Raw genomic sequence first — 24,413 nt, forward strand, 5'->3', positions numbered from 1 at the left:
GTACAACATTCCAGTATATATGTAACAGTTCGGCTGAAAAGTTCGTATCGTTTAATAGAAACACACATTTTTTTGCCAAAATTCGTTTTTATTATTCAACAGAATTGCCATCAGAGGCGATACAGCGATTATAGCGATCTTCCAACTTTTCGATACCATTTTTGTAGTACGATTTTTCCTTTGCCTCAAAATAGGCCTCAGTTTCAGCGATTACCTCTTCATTGCTTCTAAATTTTTTACCAGCGAGCATTCTCTTGAGGTCTGAGAACAGGAAAAAGTCACTGGGGGCCAAATCTGGAGAATACGGTGGATGAAGGAGCAATTCGAAGCCCAATTCGTTCAATTTCAGCATGGTTTTCATCGACTTGTGACACGGTGCATTGTCTTGATGAAACAAAACTTTTTTCTTCTTCAAATGAGGCCGTTTCGTCCTTCAAACGCTCTAATAACGCTATATAATAGTCACTGTTGATGGTTTTTCCCTTTTCAAGGTAGTCGATGAAAATTATACCATGCGAATCCCAAAATACAGACGCCATAACCTTACCGGCCGATTGTTGAGTCTTTCCACGCTTTGGGTTCGGTTCATCGCATGCAGTCCACTCAGCTGACTGTCGATTGGACTCCGGAGTGAAGTGATGGAGCCATGTTTCGTCCATTGTTATATATCGACGAAAAAAATCGGTTTTATTTCGATATAACAGCTCCAAACACAGCTCAGAATCATCAATTCGTTGTTGTTTTTGATCGATTGTGAGCTCACGCGGCACCCATTTTGCACAAAGCTTTCTCATATCCAAATATTCGTGAATAATATGTCCAACACGTTCCTTTGATATCTGTAGGGTGTCAGCTATCTCGATCAACTTCACTTTACGGTCATTGAAAATCATTTTGTGGGTTTTTTTCACGTTTTCATCGGTAACAGCCTCCTTTGGACGTCCACTGCGTTCATCGTCTTCGGTGCTCATATGACCAGTACGAAAGTTTGCAAACCACTTACGAATTGTTGCTTCGCCCGGTGCAGAGTCTGGATAACACTCATCAAGCCATTTTTTGGTATCGGCGGCACTTTTTTCATCAAAAAGTAGTGTTTCATCAACACACGAAATTCCTTTTTTTCCATTTTTTTCACAATAACAAAAGTAGCTTCACTTAAAATGCAATATCTCACAAACTAATAATCAGACAGCTGTCAAATTTATACACGTATCTTTTGAAGGTTGGTACTAACTGAAAATGGTATGGATTTAATTCTAGTGGCGCCCTCTCATAGAAACGATACGAACTTTTCAGCCGATCTGTTAAGATAGTGCTATAGAAGTGCGTGTGCATGATCTTCCCTCAAGCGTCACCGATTCATATATTCGCAAAACTATGTCCCAATACGGAGAGATTCTCTCTATGGATAAAGAAAATTGGAAGAATTTTTTCCCCGGTATTTTAAATGGCGTACGTTTATTACGCATACACTTGAAGAAGCCTATACCTTCTTAAGTGATTTTCGGTCAAGATTCCGTTCCGTTCAAATCACTTGTTACCTATGACAATCAGATGGCCACATGTCAATATTGCCAAAAAGCTGTTCACCACGGTAAGCCATGTGATAAACTGGACAAGGAGACAACTACACCAAAGGACAACGGTGCTTCCTTCACACCAACCCCAACCAACCCCAGTACACCTGTGACAGTCACCAACAACAATGAAGCATCCCCTTAAACGAAACCATCCAACGTATCCCCTATAGAACAAAGTACACCAGCTGCAGTTAACAACTTACCCTCCAACCAACCAGCAACTGCAACCAATGTACAACAAGGCGCATCTACAGCAAATCTCAACGATCACAAGACTACGATCAACAAGGACAACGAAAAGAAAATGGAAATCACACACAACACCGACGATGAAGCTGAGATAAGCCGCGGACGAAGTGACCCCCGATCCTCGTTGGATGGAAATGGAAACTCATCTCCCCCTAGAAAAAGGGTGACAACGAGATCTAACAGCAAAAAAAAATTTAAGTAACAAAAATGTAAGCCAATCGGTCACGTAAAGCTTTTACGCAAAAAGGCCAGAATAAAAATTTTATTATAAAAACAAATCTAATTTCCGATTCCCGATCAATGCATAGTGGTTGGAATCGATAAAAACGTGTACTTAATTCTCTAGCTGCTAAATCGTTGATCCGATATAACAGATCGGCTGAAAAGTTCGTATCGTTTCTATGAGAGGGCGCCACTAGAATTAAATCCATACCATTTTCGGTTAGTACCAACCTTCAAAAGATACGTGTATAAATTTGACAGCTGTCTGATTATTAGTTTGTGAGATATTGCATTTTGAGTGAAGCTACTTTTGTTATTGTGAAAAAAATGGAAAAAAAAGAATTTCGTGTGTTGATGAAACACTCCTTTTTGATGAAAAAAAGTGCCGCCGATACCAAAAAATGGCTTGATGAGTGTTATCCAGACTCTGCACCGGGCGAAGCAACAATTCGTAAGTGGTTTGCAAACTTTCGTACTGGTCATATGAGCACCGAAGACGATGAACGCAGTGGACGTCCAAAAGAGGCTGTTACCGATGAAAACGTGAAAAAAATCCACAAAATGATTTTCAATGACCGTAAAGTGAAGTTGATCGAGATAGCTGACACCCTACAGATATCAAAGGAACGTGTTGGACAAATTATTCACGAATATTTGGATATGAGAAAGCTTTGTGCAAAATGGGTGCCGCGTGAGCTCACAATCGATCAAAAACAACAACGAATTGATTATTCTGAGCAGTGTTTGGAGCTGTTATATCGAAATAAAACCGATTTTTTTCGTCGATATATAACAATGGACGAAACATGGCTCCATCACTTCACTCCGGAGTCCAATCGACAGTCAGCTGAGTGGACTGCATGCGATGAACCGAACCCAAAGCGTGGAAAGACTCAACAATCGGCCGGTAAGGTTATGGCGTCTGTATTTTGGGATTCGCATGGTATAATTTTCATCGACTACCTTGAAAAGGGAAAAACCATCAACAGTGACTATTATATAGCGTTATTAGAGCGTTTGAAAGACGAAATTTAAAAAAACGGCCTCATTTGAAGAAGAAAAAAGTTTTGTTTCATCAAGACAATGCACCGTGTCACAAGTCGATGAAAACCGTGCAGAAATTGAACGAATTGGGCTTCGAATTGCTCCCTCATCCACCGTATTCTCCAGATTTGGCCCCCAGTGACTTTTTCCTGTTCTCAGACCTCAAGAGAATGCTCGCTGGTAAAAAATTTAGAAGCAATGAAGAGGTAATCGCTGAAACTGAGGCCTATTTTGAGGCAAAGGACAAATCGTACTACAAAAATGGTACCGAAATGTTGGAAGATCGCTATAATCGCTGTATCGCCTCTGATGGCAATTATGTTGAATAATAAAAACGAATTTTGGCAAAAAAATGTGTGTTTCTATTAAACGATACGAACTTTTCAGCCGAACTGTTAGTGCAACATGGGCAAGTTGGTGATTTGCTGCACAATTGTTTTAGATATACCTAAAATTGTTCTATAGTGATTTTTTCGGTATTATCGTGAAACTCAACAGGTATAAGTTGCACATCCGGTTTTAGTATATTTAAAAATCTTTTTGAACATATCTAACATAAAAAACAATTGTAGAACCTCTTGAAATTTCTACAAGTTGCATTTGCTACTTGGGTGCTACACCAGTGGTATCGGTGCAGAAAAAGTGTAGCACTGGTGTAGTGCAATTTAAAAACGAAAACGACATTATAGAATTCATTCAAATAAATATACCTCGAGATTTGATCACAACAGAAAATGTTCAAAGCCGAGAAAAAAAAAATTGTCGAATAAATTATAGGTCTAACGATAAAAAGTTTTGGATATATGAAACATTTTCGTTTGAAACCCCTTAAAACAATTTTGGTACATAACTTTTTTCGCTATTGTTTTCAATATCTACTATGCTAGAGACAATTACTAAGAATTTAAAATTGCACTTTTTTGTTGAAGACTGTGTACGATTTGTCCTTTTCCTTAAAAAGGTATTTAACATTTTAACTTTTATATACATTACCTTTCAATCAATTTCAATCATTACACCATTGTACCAATGCTACACTAAAATAGTAAATGTTTTTCCTAAGAAAATGGTAAAAAAATCACTCTACATTTCGTTGTCTTATTTACACAATTCAAAAGAGCTACGTTACGTAGTTTTACAAGAAATATATGTATGTGCCTTTTGGTCTGCGACCCTGCTCCCTATAAGTAGTTAAAGTTAATCCATGTAAAAGCTAAAATGTTAAATAACTTTTTAAGGAAAAGGCCAAATCGTACACAGTTTTCAACAAAAAATTTGTAATTTTAAGTTCTTAGTTATTGCCTCGAGCATAGTAGATTTTGAAAACAAATGCGAAATAAGTTAGGTATGAATGTAGTTATTCACAACCAATTCCCGCATAACTATATGTAAAGGTCAGGTCTTATAGTGTCATAGACTGGGAGAAAATTTCATACGGATCCGATTTCCGGTTCCAGAGTAACGAATAAAAATGTGCTCGGTGTGTTGATTTTCTTGGACACAACTGAACCGATATGCGCAAACTTGGAATCAAATAAAATATCTTATAGCTATATGTTCCAGTCAATTTTATTGAAGATTATTGAACTGATTTTCGATTTTGAGTCCCACTTCTGGCTTAAGAATTACATCGTGCTAAGCGTTAGAAATTTTCGTACCGTTATATGCGACGACGCAAGCACAATCCGAAATCTTCTATAGCGTTTAGTGATCCCAGATGAATAGTTCTTCTAAAATTCGACGAGCAAAACAAGGACATGAAGAGAACAATAGAGGGTCAAACTAACTAAACAAATGTCGGTTTGGACTAACTTTCCTAGCCTAAGGAGTGTATCGAAAATAAGCTATCCACATCAAGGGGAGGACGCTTAGAACAATGTGCCAATCACACATTAACACAATGCGTTGGTGCATCTATCCAATATTGGCACTTTCGTTTTCATACAGTTGCACAGTTGCGGCACACAAAGGGCTCAGTTTTGACAAGTAGCTGTTCCATGGGGCACAGCATGGCACACTTAAACTCACAGTATATCACGTGTTTTTTAGAGGCACAATATAGTTTGTGTTAAGCGACTCTCCCCTTGATCCACATACATTCGTCTTGTTCAGATCACAGCATGCAGTGTGTTTGGCTGTTAGCTTTCGTATGTTTACTTGTTTGTGCGGTTGAAATTCCGCGTTTTCAAAATGTCGCGTATTGAAAAGGGAGTGAAAATTAAGGTTCTGGACACATGCCTAAGTGAGAAGAGTATTACTATGCGAAAATTGGCCAAGCGGTTTGGAATTCATCATGCCAGTGGTAAAACCATCATTAATAAGTTTGAAGAACACTATTCGTTCGATGAGCTACCAGGAAGAGGCAGAAAACCTGGTTTTTCCAACCCGAAACTTGTCCAGAAATTGGTATCTCTAGTCTTGAAGAAAAAATCAATGTCAATACGTGATTTGGCCAAAAAAGCAGGAACGAGTGTCGGAATGATCCAGCATATCAAGAGGCGAAATCACCTGAAGACCTACAAGAAGTAGAAAATCTCGAAACAAAATGTAGAACAGGAGAAGCGAGCAGTAACAAGGGTCCGGAAATTGTATTCGCATCTTTTGCAGTGTCCGGATGCATGCGTTTTGATGGACGATGGGACTTATGTAAAGGAGGACTCAAAAATCCTTTCAGGTCCACAATGCTTAACTGTCGTTGTTGGGGAGGATGTGAGCGATGCGGACAGGTCGATTCAAGTAGAGAAACTCGGTCGAAAGATACTGGTATGGCAAGCAATATGTTCCTGTGGTTTGAAGTCAACCATTTTTTTACACTACCATAACTATGAATGCAGAAATCTATCCATCTAAGTGTATCCAGGAGAGATTGCTGCCTTAATATAAGAAGCATAGTACACCTCCACTGTTTTGACAGAATTTAGCGTCGAATCACTATGCCAAAACCACTTTCAATTGGCTTGCTAAATAGGGTATAAATTTCGTTGAAAAAAATATCAATCCACCAAATTGCCCTCAGCTTCGATCCATCGAACGTTACTGGGCAATCGTGAAGAGGGTCTTCTGGGAACATGCAGGAGTTAAAAAAAATTTGGTCTAAGCGTCCAAAAAATGCGATGCAACACTTGTCCGGAACTTGATGAAGAGCGTTCGATCAAAAGTTCGAAAATTTTTGAAGGAATAACTTAAATTTCATTCGGTTTTCATTATACTCAAGTTTAACCTCGTACAATAAAAAATCAATTTTTAGTTTGAATAAATATCGTTTTTTATCATAATTTGAAAGAAAAATTTGTGGATAGCTTATTTTCGATACACTCCTTAGTTAACTGAATGTCAAACAAACCAAAATCGGATGTGTTCCGGTTCCGGAAGCACCGAAAACAATAATCACAAACTTCAAACTGAAACACACTGCCCTTCCTCAGAGATAACTTAACCGATTTTCACAAAATTTAGCTCAAGAAAATTGAAGAAACAGAGTGTTTGGAAATTTTAACCGTCATTTTGAGCAAATTTTCTGAATTTGGTTTAAAACTGTTCCAATTGGAAGGTTAATTTATTGGGCGGTTTCTTGATTTTATTCAAGAGTCAACGAAATGTATTTTGTAGAATAATATCTGATACGAAATTATGAGAAAGGTAAATTAAAAAAGAATTTTTTAGCAATTATCCACACTTTAAAGTTCAGTTTATTTTCCTATTGACCAGATATCGCAGCTTGTTTAATATTCAAAGTCCGCATTTCCACAATGTTTTGCATTATTTCTAGAACCAAGTTAGAGAACAATCTTAAAAGTACATAAATAAACTGTAAATATTGTAAATTACTTGATTGAACTATTTACAGCTGCTCTTTCGGTGGCATCAAACGAGGCTCCCAAGCGGAATCAGTAACCACTCCAATTCACTTCTGAGGAAATCAAATCTCAAAGAAAAGTGCCACCATTCCAAACCTTATTCATAGTTCCTGTTAACGAACTTTATCACTTCATCGTGCATCAATTTCTTCCGACAACATGGAAAATTCGAAACTGGAACAACTTTTCGCAGTAGTTGCTCCCGAACCCCGTACTTTGCCTCAAGTTGCTTCCACCTTTCAGGAGCTTCGATAACGGCATCGCAACATTACCGTCCGGTTTTTTGCAAAGCATTGCACGGAAGAAACAGGAAAAAACTCTTCATATTCGACTGAACACAAAAATTATGATCCTCAATTCCAAGCTATAACTTATCCATCGCCCTTCGATGGTGAGCTGGGAGGAAACGGGACTCCACATTAAAACACTACTGAAAGTTGTAAACAAAACTTCCCATTTCTGGAAAATTGCAACTGGAGGCTGCCTTTTTATCCGTTTCATAGAAACGGAAAACTGTTTCCACAGCCCGGCAAGCAAGGGAAGCCTTACCAGAAATGCCGAGAGAGAAAAAAAATGAGCAAGAAAATACACTTTGAAACTGAAAAGTGGTGACAACGTCTTCCCCCCGGTAACGTCATCATCATCACCCCTTACGGGCTGAAGTGGCATGAAAAGATTGTCGGTCGGTGTCGCTGCGGCGGAAAAGAAAAAGAGCGGTAAATTTTTCCTTCTTTTTTCCCGGACAGAATGATGAGGAAGCGTGGTGTCAGAAGTGATGATGTTGGCTGTAAGGCTCGTACGATTTTTTCTCACTTTCTTTGAATGGGAAGAGTTCTTTCTCTCCCCGGGTGGCGAAGCGAAGTAAGGTAACTCCGTCTTCATCCGACGCAGCATATTGGAAACCATATTCAAGTGTTGCACATTTAATGGCTTTGCTCTTTTTCGATTTGTGCACGTTCGCGGGTAAAGATTCGATCTGGCTCTGTCACCGTCAAATCGAAAGCATTCTTTTCTGAAATTACTTTGTCGTACTGAACGATGGTCCTTGAGTTGGTATCGAGTGTTAACATCAATCGCACCCCAGGAGCTGGCAAGTGTTTCTTTCATGATGCTGCAATGTAACATTCGGTTTCCGACCGCTTATCACTACTAAACATCCAATTTCAATCAAAGATTACTCGAAACTCGAAGGCAAAATCTTTTGAACTACTAGCAAAAGCTCATTATTCTTTCATTGACCTTTCAGCATTCCATCGGAGGAATGCGACAACTTCGAAGCGCATGTGTAATCCGAACTTCGATGATGGGGATTCCTTGCCAACAACGATTTGCATACGGCCATCAACAGGACACACCACAGGCACTTTTCATTATATCGGTCCATCGTCCTTCCGAGTACAGCACACAGTCATACGAGGCTGAATACATCAATAAGCTACACATTTCGCTGAACATCTACCCGTTCAACCGTGCCATCTCATTTCATCTGCCCTAGAAATGTTCTAGTGAACCCCACTCAACTCGGCCACGTCGTCCATGGGCTGAGGAACTAGTCAGTGTGTATGTGTGTCGGAATTTTATTGACTTCCAGTAACGTAGAAAATAAAATTCCACACCCAATTATGCCACACAGCATAGACTGGCCGGGGAGCCTCGCATGTTGCCAACTTCGTGTGGAATGTTGCTCAACTCTCTGCCCGTCAAGCATTCGGTCGGTCGGGTGGATAATTCAGCCGGTTCACTTGTTGCGCACATAAAAAACAAGGATGCTCCAAAGGCACTCCATTAACTTCAAGGAAAGGGTGCTCGTCGGGATCCTAAAGGATGTGCTGGTTCAACTGCTTCAAAGGGTTTACCATATAACAAAGTGTTGTCCCTCTCTCGAGTGATCCATCATCAATGACGGATATGTGTACCAATCGGGATAGCTAGGATAAGCTTGTCGTTTTTTTTGTTGTTGTTGCTGGTACTACATCTCCAGTAAAAAGTGATCCCAAACTTACTGTATAATTTCATAGTAGAATTATGTACCTTGATTTTTGCCAGACTCGGAAAGGCTCGAATAGTTTGAAAGCTTTATTATTCATTTAGTTGTTCCAGATTAAGTATTTTTTTTTGCAAATCATGATGTTGGACTGAGGAATTATTTCATTTGTTGATACAGTTGCAAAAAAGTTCAGAGGCAGGACTCGACCTGAGTTCTTATGCAATCCGTGCATACGCATTTTACCACTTCTGCCACCCTTAGCTGTAGTAGACAGAGTTCTACAATAACACCGAGTTGGTAAGCGTGCATCGTATTATGATTATTACTATCCTAAACTCTAACCTAGTATGAATATAACATTTCTGCAATATTATCATGTTGATTGTTTCCATAGACATCCTCCCCAGGAAAAGCCAATTGATGAGAAGAGGAAATGTGGATGAGTCACTTAGTTAACAAGAGGACAACGGCTCATCTGACACTTCCATAGGTGGTGCGGAGTAGGCTATTTAGATCATGCAATAAGACGCTAATTCAATCACAATCTGGACAGCTGGCTGCTGAGAGTTAATACTCTGTATAGACGAGTTTCGCGCCATATTGTATTCGGAATTGGCAGCACTCTTCCAGACTTTGTCACAAAAGGCTACTTTGCTTACACTGTTATAAACCATTCGACTCTGTTCGATGAGATCGAAAAATGTCTGTGTGTAAGTGTGTGTGTGTGCACAGTTTTAAAGATGTTTCTCTTCGCACATTTTTATCAAAGATGGCTGAACCGATTTGAACACACTCAGACTCGATTGAAACCAACTATTGCGTTGTAAATCGAAGTTTGAAGATCAACTGGCTGCCTCTTTCGGTTCCGGAGATATAATGGTATGTGTGACGTAACCGACAGAACGCGTTTTGCCTTTCTCATATAGAAGCTATACAATCACAGTGAAAATCGACTTTTGAACCGAGACCCAGTGAAAATATATGAGAAAATGCCCACTCAATTTTCTCAGAAGTTTCCAAACCGATTTTTACAAGCTAAGATGCAAATGAAAGGTCTTGAAATTCTTTAAAAAGTCCCCAAAAAGTTGATTCAGATCCAACTTCCGGTTCCGATATTACAGTGCGATTAGTAAAAATGTTCAATTTCAGGAGATTTTTTTTACAAGCGATGGCGAAACGAGGTGCACATTTTTATAAAATTGTTTGCCACTTTTAAATCTATATTAACTTGACATAACTATTTTCAAATTGTCTCGCCATGGTAAGTGTCGCAGCGCCAAACGAACAAAGCGTTTTTGAACTCCTTCAATTCGTATACGGCCGTACAAGTGAACAGTACAACGCCTTCAGACAATGAGGATCCATGCAATCCTTAGCAATTTTTGAAATGAAACCCAATTGACATAATGCCTTAGTGATTATAAGTGATCGATGCAAATCAAACGATAGTTTTTCATCAAGCTGTACTCCTGAGTCGCTCACCTGATTAACTCTGAGTCAGAACTGAGCCATCAATATTGTAGTCGAATGTTACAGGACTCATTGTTCGGTGAAACGTAATTATCAGACATTTTGAAACATTAATGAGTAGTTTGTTTTTGCGACACCAGTCAACGAAAAGCTGAAGTTGATGTTATAGTCGACGACAATCCTCCACAGTTCGAACAACTAAATACAATTTCAAGTCGTCCGCATAAATTAGTTTCAAACAATCTCCAATAGCAAATGAAACATCGTTGGAAAATAAAGTAAACAGTGGGACCCTTGCTACCTTGTAGATATCCTGAATTGTTCGTGAATTGCGATGATGTGTTACTATCTAGTTTCACTCGTAAAACTCTGCTAGAAAGGTATGAGCCAAACCAGGACATAAGCTGTGCAGAGAAGCCAAGACGAGATAATTAAAATTAAAAAGGGTTTTTTTTTCTATTTGCACTTTTTCAGAAAGTTACAGATAATTGAGCTCAAATGTATTAATACTGGTACTTCTGGTTTCAAGAATGCTGTCAAATATGTGCCATATGCGTTGAGTCTCACTTTTCTGAACTAACAAAAAATCACAATGAATTTATGTTAAAAATCAGCCCTAATTCGAATCAGATATTATCTTAACGAAAATTATATGCTTGAATGAAACTGTTTGAAAGACAAGAGAAAGGCTTTATCACACCACTAGGTGGATTAGGAAGAGGTTCTTCAAATGGCTTTAATCGAAAAATGGCAAATTCCTGAAAAAAAAATTTTTATAGGTGATTTTTACAAAATTAGACAAATTTTCCAATAAAAAAATTGAAAAAAATTATTTATTGGAAAAAGCTATTTAAAAATTAAAACCTATTTTAATCCACCTAGTGGTGTAATGATGCCTTTCTCATATTACTCATTACATCATAAATATAACCGTGAAATTCGAAAAAACAACTGTTTATTGAATAGGAATAGGATATTTTGTTCGGATATAATCTCACAAACTCTATAAATCCTGTTCAACCTGTAGTTCCGGAACCGAAAGTAGTATCCACAATAAATTAAGGAATTCCGTATGAAACTGTAAGACTTTTCTTTTGAATCTATAAGTTTGTGAAAATCTATTCGGCCATCTCCAAGAAAAGTGAGTGAGATCCTTTTTGCAGTTTCTAATCACTATTTCCAATTCTCCCGAAATCGGATTCAGATGAACGGAATAGCCGAAGTTGGTTCGTTTGCTACCAACAAATTAGAACAGTTTTGAACGTAGTTAAACTTATACTTACTATCTCATGCTTTATTTCGTTTAAACCAATTAAACTAAATCTAACGAAACGAACCTGCGTTTCTGTTACTACTGCGTGCTAAACAGCATGAATCAGCAGCATGAAACATGTAGTAGGATTGTTATTATTATTATTGACATCACTACACAACATGTACGAAATAGAGCAAAGCACACCTTGTTCGTTTTGTGTTTTCTTCTTCTTTCGGTGTTGTACATATTGTCACTCTATATGGCGATTTGAAAACTTTGACACTCATCGCCCTGTAACTGCGGAACCGGAAGTCGGATCCGGATGAAATTTCACAGTAGGTTTAAAGACAGAGTGAACTTTAATTCAAATCGAGATTTGTGAAAATCGGTTCAAGCATCGCAGAGAAATCGAAGTGAATTTAGTTTTAGGAGTTTTTCTTCTCCACTTTCAGTGCTCTCGGAACAGGCAAAGAGGGGACCAGTAGTGCCGAATTAAGTTTTTATGCCCACAAACTAACAAGCTCTGCAAACTAGAAGAATTTATCAGACAGTTTTATGGGATTTGTACCTGTTTTTAACCATCGTTAGTGGAAAAATACTAATAAAAATGGCAATTTTCCACTTATCACGCTTTAGTTCCGGAACCGGAAGTCGGATCCAGATAAAATGTTCCACAAATTTTTAGGATATTCTAAGACCTTTCATTTGAATCTAAGTTTGCGAAAATCGGTTAAGTTGTTCCAGAGATAATTGAGTGTAAACTTTTTCTCAAATTTTCACATATTACCATATAACTCCGGAACCAGAAATCACATTCGAACGAAATTCAATAGCAAGCTATGGGACCATAATACCTTTTATTTGAAACTTAGTTTGTGAAAAACGGTTCAGCCATCTCTGGAAAAAGTGAGTGCATATTTTTTTCACTTTTTTGGTACATATCATCCTATATCTCCGGAACCGGAAGTCGGATCGGAATGAAATTCAATAGCAGGCTATGGGACCATGAGACCTTTCATTTGAATCTTTGTTTGTGAAAATCGGTTCAGCCATCTCTGAGAAAAGTGAGTGCATATTTTTGTTACATACACACACACACACACACACACACACACACACACACACACACACACACACACACACACACACACACACACACACACACACACACACACACACACACACACACACGGACGGACACACACACAGAGACATTTGCTCAGTTCGTCGAGCTGAATCGAATGGTATATGACATTCGGCCCTCCGGGCCTCGGTTAAAAAGTCGATTTTCACAGTGATTGCATAGCCTTTCTATATGAGAAAGGCAAAAGGCGATTTACAAAAAAAACTATTTGGAAGAAATTTTGATTAGGTCATTATGTTTCCTAGCTACCGTTCAAAACTCAAGTTGGGCACTTTTAAGCAAAATAAGTTATTTGAAAAAAAAATACATTTCTTTGTCCATACTGATTTTTTTCTTTGTCCATACTGATTTTTTTCTCGGAGATGGCTGAACCGATTTTCACAAATTTAGATTCAAATCTTAAGGTCTTAAGTTCTTGAATTTCATTTGGATCCGACTTCTGGCTCGAGCATTACAAGGCAGGAAGTTTTCAAAATTTCAAACCGCCATAGAGAATAGTTAAACTTCTTCCAATTTGTACGTCATGATAGTTTATGGTCATATGAACTGTATATAATTATACTGGACCCGTCATTTATTTCAAACCTTAATTTAAATTGAAAATGCAGAAAATTTTGGAAATAGTTTTAAACTGTTTCAGTTTGTAAGTCGTATTATCTGATGGTTTAATGATCCAAATTTCACTATACCGGTATCCATTTTTCGGTTCCAGAAATTCCGGAAATAGAAGTCGAAATCTTTAAAAGGGTGCACTTATTTTATCAAATATGGTTGAACCCATTTCCACTAACTTTAATTCAAATATAGCATTGAAATGTAGTAGTATTATGCAAAAGAAGTCTTCAAAACTGGTTTCTAAATATTTTTAATTTGCAGTATTTGGAAGAATCTGGCTGCAAAAAAATGAGAAATAATGAATAATTTAATATTGGAGTTGGATAATAGAATCATATTTTAGTTATAAATTTGATGAAAATGTTGCTCTTAATGTTAGTAGGATCGCTACACTAGCCACACAATTACCCGGTACACCTACGAATCCGTTGTTGAGCCTGTTTATACTGATCGTTAAGGTTCTACTTACAATCGCAGAAAACCAGCCATTGTTGATAAATGCGAAAACAGTTTCCTCCGTTATTGGTTAAATAATCATTAAGAAAAAAACCTGTTTTAATCCACCTAGTGGTTAATGATGCCTTTTTCATGTATATAATACTGTGGTATTCTATACAAAATGTTTCTCTTCGATTTTTTAAAGAAATCAAGAGATTCTTTGTGCATTACTAGTATAACGTACAGAATGAAGCAGTGCTTTACTCGCGTAGGTCATCCTCAAGAAAATGAAATGGGTTCACTATTATATGTATTTCCAGAACTGGAACCCGAGAACCGGCACAATCGAGGTCGATTAGTATGGCCACCAACTATCAGGAATCTGAACAAATTGGCTCAAATGGCACGTTTCCCTTGATATTTGGAGATTTGTTCCATAAACTAACATGAAGTACAAACTCTACTATTTTTTTTTTCAAATTTTGAAGTTTTTATTCGATTTGGCCATCGTACTCTAAACAACGGTTTTAATTTTCGTTGAATCCGAAAATATGCATTAATTTTTTGTAGGACCATAAGACCTAACCTTTCATTTGACTTCGGAAACTTCGGTTCTGCTAACTCTGAGAAAAGTGAATGATATCCACTTTTGAGCATATAACTATTTTCTCCCGTCGTTAATCGAAAACCGGGAACCAGGATAGTCAGAATCAGTTTGTTTAGCTGTCTACTGATAATGGCTATCGATTTGTGTTGTTTTTAGTATAATTAAAAAAAAATACTTGTTTTGTTACGCCGGTTTAAGTGACGGTGTAAAATATTCAACACACTCCAGAACCAGAGGTCGCATCCGGATGAAATTCAGGAATTCCGTATGTGAGACCTTTCGTTTGAATCTAAGTTTGTAGAAATCGGATGAGCGGTCTCTGAGAAAATCGATTGCACGTTCATTTTGCACATTTTACCCCATAACCTCCGAATCGGAAGTTGGATCCAGATGAAATTCAATAGCAACCTATGAGATTACAAGGCCTTTAATTTAAATCTTAGGTGAAGAAAATCGGTTCAGTAGTCTCTGAGAAAATCGAGGGCACTTTTTATTCTTTTTTGCACATTTTACACTTTCGCTCCCGAGCCGGAAGTCTGATCCGGGTAAAATTCATTAGCACTCAAGGAGCAAGTGACCTTTCATTTGAATCTAAGTTTGTGAAAATGGGTCCAGCCATCTCCGAGAAAATCGAGTGCACATTTTTGTTACTTACACACACACACACACACACACACATGCTGCCGCTTGTTTGGCAGCCTTTTTGAGCCGATTCTATTTCTCTCTCATGTTTCCTTACGTTAAAAGGGAACTAAAATGGCGCCGCCATAGAAATCGACTTACCTTTACAAAAATAACTTTTCTCTTCACTTTTATCGCGACAACATATATATTTTTATGCACTAATCGCATCTATATTAAATGGTCGTCAAACGGTGAGATAACTAAGTCCTCACAAGTTCCTATCTCATGCCTCCCCGTGTGTCTATGATGACATTTGGTCAATAGAACGGCGTCGACTGGGTGCTATCGCCTTCTGCGTTAGTAGCAGAATGAGAGGGTGCGAAATGACTCATAAGTTAAAGCCCATCCTAAAGTGCAATGTTTATCATAGTATATTACAACATATGATTCTGTTGTTTATCACATCATGTATTATTATTATTATTATCACTATTATTATTATTGTTATCATTATTATTATTATTATTATTATTATTATTATTATTATTATTATTATTATTATTATTATTATTATTATTATTATTATTATTATTATTATTATTATTATTATTATTATTATTATTATTATTATTATTATTAGAAGAGCGTAACTTACACTGCCACATTAACTGTTATTTGCATCATAGCATATTATTTCATATATTATCGTCTTACATGTTTTTTTGTCTTTTATGTTATTATATATTATGTTGTATGGTATTATACTGCATTGCATTATATCATATTACATTGTATTATATTATATTATAGGGTTTATTATGAGTAGTACTATGTACCTCTGCGCAAAATATAAATTTGTTTTCCTTATAAGTTATCATTTTTAAAGTAATCTTTTAACTAAATATCAAGGTCGTCACAAGGTGAGTTTGGTCCTCACTGGTTCCTGTTTCATGCCAACACGTGTGTCTGTGGTGACAATTGGTCGATGGAATGCGTTGATGGCAGAATGAGAGGATGAGAAATGACATATAAATTCAAGTAATATTAAATCATAGCATATCGTAACATATCATTTTATTCATTCCATTAATTATTATATATCTCATTGTACTATATTATATTCTACTTCCTGCAGTATTACGAAGATAGAAGAGCATAACTGACACTCTACATTAACTGTTATTTTATATCATGTTTTATAATATATTATATTATTTTGTAATCTATCATTTTATGTTATATTAATTTCATTACACTATGTTTCAATATAAAACATTTATCACGGGGACGTAAAGGGGAGGGAGCATCAGGGCATCGGACGAATTGATGACTGGACGAAGAATTGTGGATAGCCAGCCCAAGTCACTTGAAGGAAACTTGTTTCCTTCTGAAGGTTTGAAATGAGTCTGACGCGCCCTTCTCAAACAAACCATCAGGCGGGTTCAAGCATGTATAGCGATATGCTTCATCCATGCACTGGATATTATGGTTGGAAGAGCATCTTTTATTCTCGCGGAATACGAGTAAGTGACTCTACTTACATATCCGCCCAACCCTTTTTGTTCGCTTTTCGGTAACAGCTATAGTAAGAAGGTGAATGGATGAGTCATATCGGGGCTACTGTAAGTCTACCCGCATCCACTGGCAAGTCCTTGAACTGATGGTAGCTTCACTTCACATCACACACTTCACATCACACTAATCGCATCTAAATTAAATTATCTAGACATTGTCAGGATAGATTTTTGATCCATGCTTTTGAAGGTGAGATATTCAATGAACAAGTTGAAAGTTTCCGGATTTAGCTATGCAATTCTTTCTTCAGAAAAAAATACTTTCCCAACCGCTAAAGTCAAACAATCATTCTGAAAATTCCACGGAATAATCTAAACTAATTTTCTAAGAGATTGTCAGTTGGGTTTTTTTATATTCGTCACCGTTTCTGAGAAAATCAGATCTGTGCTATTTAGAATAAAATGTTCAGTTTTGCATTTCTCGTTTAGAAAGGATATGCAATCACTGTGAGTTTCAAATTCAGGTATCGTACCATTACGCGAAACCGGTGACAGAGTGGCAAGAAATCATGAAACTGTGTCCTGTACATCTTCGAATTGGCTGCTGCGTCGGTCCGCATCGGAATGTATTATCCTGACATTGCTTTTTGAACCAAATCGGTGACCGATAACTGATTCACACCCAGTACAGTAATTAGTCGGTTCATGGATTCTTCACATGGAACACCTGCATGGGTATAAAACGGAAACAGAACTAAGGTACTAAGAAACAAACCACGTCAAATGCAGAAACTGTTTCTCCTTCGATAGAAAAACTAGATTATCATTAAATTATTTCTGTCAGTTCTATTTGCAGGAACGTGCTCCTTCTACCAAAAACAAAAACAATCAAATACTCGTTAACGGAAACCATTTGCAATTTCAGCTCTGCCAACTCGAGCAGGTACTTACCATCATCTAACCGAACAAAACGCATTCCATTGAATTGTCATCGAATAAAAAGCAAGAACAAAACTGTGCCACCCGAAAGCCAGCCAAGTCAAACACAGAAACAGGTACGTTTTCAATTCGACATAACTGTTAAGGTAATTTATTTTCAATTTCGTTTTTCCAATAGGACCATTCACCTTTTTCATTACGTGTCAGCTATAGTGCTTTATTCTAACCAATCTATCGCAATCCGCAGAGAACGAACAGAGCTTTTCACATTTACATTTAATTCTATATCACAATATCAAATGATTACAGTTGTATTTTCAATTAGGTAAAGGGGTTTCGATTGTAAACTTAGGCAACGCTGCGCATCCATGGTTGTCGGATTTTCAATTTTATTTTTTTTCGGGTTTCCATCGACTTCGAGAATAGGACTTGATAATATTTAGGGCACTTCCTGACACCCTGTCACCTCCACAGTTACGCCCAGGTAAGTAACGATCGAATGGGATATTTACAATCTCGTCAAAAAGTATCAAAAGTACCCGCCAACAGGGGATCCATTTCCACTCGGGCGGAGTGCTTTTTCAGGTTATTTTCTTTTTCTTTTTTTCCAAAGCCACAGTAAAATAAAATGGTTTACCATCATAGATCCAAATCGGAGAACAGTTTGGAGAACTCGTGCAGTTTGCTGTAGCTGTCATAATCGTCAACGCGCTTACATTTGATGGGAATGTTCTGGGGCCGGGGAAGCGACAGCGGAACCGGAAGCATTTCCGGCATCACCGAATGGTGCGTTATCAGTGCTCTCAGCGAGGAAAACTCCTTCGTAAAGCCCTGCGGAGTTGCAGAAAAAAAAACAGACTGGTTTTAGTGACGGGCACATTTCACCGCGCGTGAATTGTTATGTTTCAGTATCATTGCAAACGAAGTTCTAAGGGTTATTTTTGCTGTCATTGTCACGGTACGGAACGGTACGAAACTAACTCACCTTAATTTTGTACCCCCGTTCGGTTTTCAGTATCAGATAGTGCACCACTTTCGGGCCTGGTGGCGGAACGCGGAGCGACAGTGCGAAACAGCCCTGCTTCGTGGTGCTCCTCCGGACCAGAAAAGCACCGGGAGCTTGCTGAGTGAGCACCTCGAGTGAGATTTCCCGAGGCAACCCGGCTTGGAACCAGGACGCACTGTCCAGATCATTATCCTCGATGCTGTTCAAACTATCCGTTCGCTTGATGTTCGGTACGAATCGCTTCGGGCTCGAGTTGGCACTGTTAGTCTTTCGGATCAGCAGATTGCGCCGGAACTCGTACTCCACGTCATTACCGTGTCGCAGCATCAGCGGTGATGGCGGTGCCACCGGGTGTTGCTGCTGGTGAAGATGATGATGATGATGATGGTGGTGGTGGTGATGATGGGCGATGAAGGACTGTTTGCACGAATCGCCGAATTTACTCGACACGATTTGATCCAGACTGTAAATATCTTCCGCCAGGATGTTGTTCAGCTGCTTCTGCGGTGACGTCGGTGACGATTTATGGTACACCAGCGGGAGACTGTCTTCCGTCGAACGCAGGAAACCCATGGCGAAGCGTTTAATCTGCGATTGGGACGAGAACAGTGAAAAGTCAGTGGAAGGCAAAAAAAAACGTGATTAATCCACCTAGCAGTGGATCAATCCGCATGTGTTTTTTGCATGAATATTCTTCGGTGTTTAAATTTTCATTACATTATTTTAATGACCGTCGTATTAAGCGACAATTTGAGATTGTAATCACTCATTACTCTGTAATGTCGAAACTGCAAATACAATCGAATTTAAATCTAGAAGTGTGATAATCGATTAAACATGCCATGATATGTAAGTTCCACTTTAGAGTTTACGGTAATTTAAGGTACTTCCAGAGCCGGTATTCAGGAACCAGCATAACCCAAACCGATTCGTATGGCCATATGACGAATAAATTACAGTTTTGAGTACAACTTTTAAGCTTAATTGGATAAAATTCATTAATTTTTGTATGTATGTATAAAGCTAATTAATTTTGTATATAAGTTTAATTCAATTTGAATTTTTGTTTCTGAAATTTGATTAGGCTTTTTTGAGAAAACGATTGAGCTTTGAGAAACGATTTTATACTGGAACCGGAATTCTAAAATCGGTATGGCCGAAGTCAGATAAATTCACCTGAATAGCTGTATAGTTTACATTTGTTTCAAAATATTTGAAAATCAGTGAAGACATCTTTGAGAAATCATAGCACGAATTAAATTTTTAGGTGCCTTCTGAATCGACAACTGAATACCACTAAAACTGAAAAAAGTTAATTTTTTTTATCGACTATCCAAATCTGCTAACCCGATAAACCTGATTGATTTATGTGGAATAGACATTTTTATACTAATCACCCTGTATCCCCGAAACCGGAAGTTGGATCTGACTGAAGAGCAAGATGTTTTAAAGAATCTTGAAACTTTTCATTTGCATCTTAGATGATTCTTAGATTTCATTTGAATCTTAGATCGGTTCAGCCATCTACGAGAAGAATGAGTTACACAATTTTGATTTCGTTTCATATATCATCCTGTAGTTCCGGAACCAGAGGTCGGAACAAAACATAATTCAGGAACTTTGTTTGGGAGCATATGAATTTTCGTATGAATCTCAATTTGTAGAAAAGAAATTTTCAGAGAAAATTGAGTGAAATTATTTGTCACACACGCATTTGCTGATCTCGACGAACTGATTCGAATGGTGTATGGATGTTATGTTCTTCCAGCATTTATTGCTGTAAGTAGTTTAAAACAATATAATAAAAAAAAATCTGCCATCATCTGGTTTATATATGTCATATTCGAACGATTATGTTGCCAAAAACGATCCGTGCTAAAATCGGTCCGAGGCAAATGGTCATGAAAAAGGATGCTGTACACAGTCTTTTTGGTACTTAGAAACATTTGTATGTAACAGAATAAAAAATCGTGTTTTCCGTTGCTCCCAAGCATTGCTTTGTCATACAGCGCTCAAAACTTCTTCTGCTGGAATAAGGGAAAAAGTCGTTTACACAAAAATTTCGATATCTCCGTTAAAAATGGACGGATTTTAACAACCTATGGCTTGTTGGATAGGTATTATCGTGCGGAATCTAAGTCTGAAAACATATTCTGTTTTCAAGGTCAATTGTGACAGATACTGACAAAAAACTGAAAATTTTGACTTAAAACTTCGCATAACTCAAAAAGTAAACATCCGATCTCAAAACCATTCAATAGCGTTTTGGGTGACGGGGAGACCTTTCATTTGCGACTAGTTTGATCAAAATCGGTTCAGCCATCTCTGAGATCTCGACCTCTTAGTTGACAACACACATACAGACACACACATACAGACATTTGCTCAGTTCGTCGAGCTGAATCGATTGGTATATGTCATTCGGCCCTCCGGGCCTCGGAAAAATTTTCGAAAGTTTGAGCGAATTCTATACCTATTTTTTATATATATAAAAAAAGGTAAAAAACAGTCGTGGATTCCGAAAAATGAGTCAAAGCAGAACACTAGAGAATAACTACGGTTCGACGAGTAAAAATTCGCATCTAACGAAAATTATTATTATATTCACGATTTAGGAAAAGTACTGAAACCAAATGGTTGAATATTTTAATTTCGTTTTTAAACCCATTTCCGCAGAAGTTTCAATTTGAGTGATCTCAAAACTCGTCAATCAGCTTCTCGTGGTCTTTTAAAACGTTGTATAAGTTCTTTACCAGAGTTGTGGAAGGTTATGCTATTATTATGCATGATCCAGAAATAATTTTCAAAATTTTGAAACAGATTTCATTACGAATTTTAATCAACCCAGTTCGAAAAAAATTCTAATGCGATGCAAAGCCGTCATATATTTGGTGTATCAATGCAGGCTCGATTTTTTCAAGTAATCTTGTAATCGGTTAATTGTTCGAAAGAAAGTTTTTACAGGAGTAAATGTGTGTGGGCAATCAAATATTTTATAGTTACTGCAGTCTTTTTGTTTTCGTCTGATATTGAAATATACCTATGGTATTAAAGGTTACCCACATTCAACTAGGAAAGCACATTTCTGAAATACGAAGCGCCCTTTTAAAAACTACCATAAAAAACTATTGTATTCAATCAGTGTAATGATGGGAAAATATTATTGTTGTAGACTTTTTCCTATTAACAGAAAGCCCTGTTCGTCTTAGCATTGTAAAGAAATAGATTGTATGGCTGAACACGTTGCTTACAAGCAGTGCACAGTTACTCTGAATAATACAATGCATATTTTTATATTCATATCGACTTGTGTCTGTTGAACGTGTGCTGCAACTAACTCCTAGCGACAACGAGATGCCAGATTATCGCCCTTATTCTGAATAACGTCGTATCGATTTAACGATCGTATTCCATTTGTATTCCTAATACGCCAAGCAAAATCAAAGGTAGCTAGGATTCGATCGAACCACATTCGATCGAAAAATCAATACGTCGTTATTCAGAATAAGGGCGTATATGACAGCTTTGCCAGCAATAATAATTTAGAAGAATTACCACTACATCGAGATATGATTTAGAAGAAATACCATCAGCGGTTCCACTCGTTTCAGCATTCTCTCAACACAGTGATCAGGCGGATGATCTGAGGAATCAAAATGTAGAGTTATTTAATAAAGGTATTCCTGAAATTATAGCAGTTAGAGAGCTCAGGTCTGACAACTACCGTCAAAAAACAGTATCCAAAAATCGTTGAAGGCTAGATTAACAACTATTCGACCATCCACCACAAAATGAATCTGAAGAAGTTCAGACAGTGAAAGCTAAGGAAATCATTAATAGCTTGAAGGCTAAGTTTACCGAACCAAATTGCTCAAGAGATGATAAAATACGAATACTCTCAATTTTACCTAGTCTGTTCCAAATTTAATGTGAATAAATACACGGTCTCACTGGTAAGAGAATTGGTTAAAGAGCATGGAGTATTGGTGTTCCTAACAAAAAATGTGGCCGTCCATTGGATTCCGATACAAAACGTAAGGTACTGCAGTTTAAGAATACAAATATAAATCAAGATACCAACCAGAGAAAAAATAATAAATCATTGTAACCGTCATCTGTCTACACATTGTGATCGTCGTCATCACCGTCATCATCGTAGCATTGGGATGGAAAACGGACAGCAAGCCGATAAAACCGCGGGAAACTCGGAAGAGTGAAGATCGCAGCAGCGAATCACAGCAAGAAGTGACAGTGCGTTTCAAAGGCCATCCATAAAACTGATCCAAAGGGATCTTAAACCGTTCAGAAGATCCATACGAACGTTAGATTCTGTTCGGTGAGTCGAGTTGGGATCAGTGTGGCTTCCGTTTCCTTCAGTCGTACGGCGCGAGTGCAATAGACGGTCAGTTTTGGCAAAACCAAAGACGAGAATTACGACGCCACTACCCACGTATCGGCAGGATTTGGCGGGAAAGACTGATCAAGTAAAAAATCCCACTCGACTTCGCGTTAGACACTCGTGATAATCCAAGTGCACGTGTACCACTCTCCGGGTTATTTGTGAAACGCAGGCCTCCGTTCCAAATAGGCCGAGTTGCTGCATCATCTGGACACCCTGGCCATCACATCACTGTTCAATTGCCCCGAAGCTAGTGCCGTCCCGCCCGTCATCGCCCGCCAAGATCATCAAGTCGACCAACGATCATCACGGCCGCAACAGAGTGTTGAAAGGAAGTAATCGACGAATAAACTTTCGCAAGTAGAAAACAGAACATTCCTTATTTTATTCGGTAGAATAAAAGGTTTAAAAATTTCAATTGTGTGGTCTTTTGCTTTATACAAGCTGTGTCGTCCATTTTGTTTAGTTTTTTTTTTGGTGTAACTTGTTTCCGATTTACTCAGTGAGCACAGGTTGGGAAGAAAAGTTCGCCCAAAAATCAGCTAGTAAAGTGAAGATTCTCAAGGAGACCAAAAAGTTAAACTACCCTGAACTGGTGGTACGGTATTAAAGTTGCCACCAGTAGTGTATGTACAAAAACAATACGTAACAAAATCCACGTATAAACCGCAAAACTGAAAATTTCAAGTTTCAAAATTTTTTTTGATGCCAATTGTTTTAGAAATGCATAAAACGTCCAGATTTGGTGTAATATCAGAAAAAATCAGAGCTTTCACAAACCGTATGAAAAATGTCGCGGAAAAGACCTCAGTGTAGTTGAAGTAGGAAGATTACAATAGAAATACTAATTTAAATGTCAAAAAGTAACTGTTTCTTATCAGAAGAATACGAATTAGTAACAATATTGATTATTTTTAAATTTTAATTTTAATAATTTTAGCAGCCTCGTGAATTAATTGCATTTCCACAAATTTCCTATTATTCAACTTTCAACTAATTTTTTATGAATCTCGATTATTATTCGTTTTTCAAATCGGTTACATATACTGGATCATTTTTTGCCATTCATTCGATTAGTTTGATTATTTAATTAAAAAATACATCACTAATCGCAGTAGGCATGCTCGTCAAGCGCAATGTTTTTTCGTTCATATCAAAGTTGTGCTTTTTTTGTGAATTATAATGAATTTCAAACATTACGATTAGTAACCTTGCAATGTTTTTTTGACGCTATTGAAATTGTTCCATTTTCGATTCATTAAATACTATCGCTAGACTGCTCTTTTCTCATTCATTCACTCACTCATTGTGTTCTTTTATTTACGAAAAAAACTGCGATTGTAAGAGAAATAAAATGTTAGTTATTTTCCTGTATTTGATTGGTTAAAATTTGATACAACTAATCGAATTTTATTTTTTCTGAACTAAAATTTTTGATTTATTGTGCTGGCTGTTTAGCAATG

General features: G+C 37.5%; 1 protein-coding gene across 4 annotated transcripts in view; it reads right to left on the minus strand.

Annotated features, from left to right (window-relative positions):
- Positions 1–17,662: 17,662 nt before the first annotated feature.
- The window catches only part of LOC131431195 (EGFR adapter protein-like), a 180,379-nt gene continuing 173,628 nt past the window's right edge, over positions 17,663–24,413 (minus strand). For all 4 annotated transcript variants that reach the window (XM_058596765.1, XM_058596764.1, XM_058596762.1 and 1 more), the window contains 2 exons: positions 18,531–19,139; positions 17,663–18,376 (listed from right to left, as the gene is read on the minus strand). In XM_058596765.1, coding sequence (XP_058452748.1) covers positions 18,185–18,376; positions 18,531–19,139 — 801 coding nt within the window. In that variant the 3' untranslated portion in view covers positions 17,663–18,184. The remainder of the gene's footprint in view (positions 18,377–18,530; positions 19,140–24,413) is intronic.

This window comes from Malaya genurostris, chromosome 2 (assembly GCF_030247185.1).
Source record: "Malaya genurostris strain Urasoe2022 chromosome 2, Malgen_1.1, whole genome shotgun sequence".
In the NCBI taxonomy this organism is placed as follows: Eukaryota; Metazoa; Arthropoda; class Insecta; order Diptera; family Culicidae; genus Malaya; species Malaya genurostris.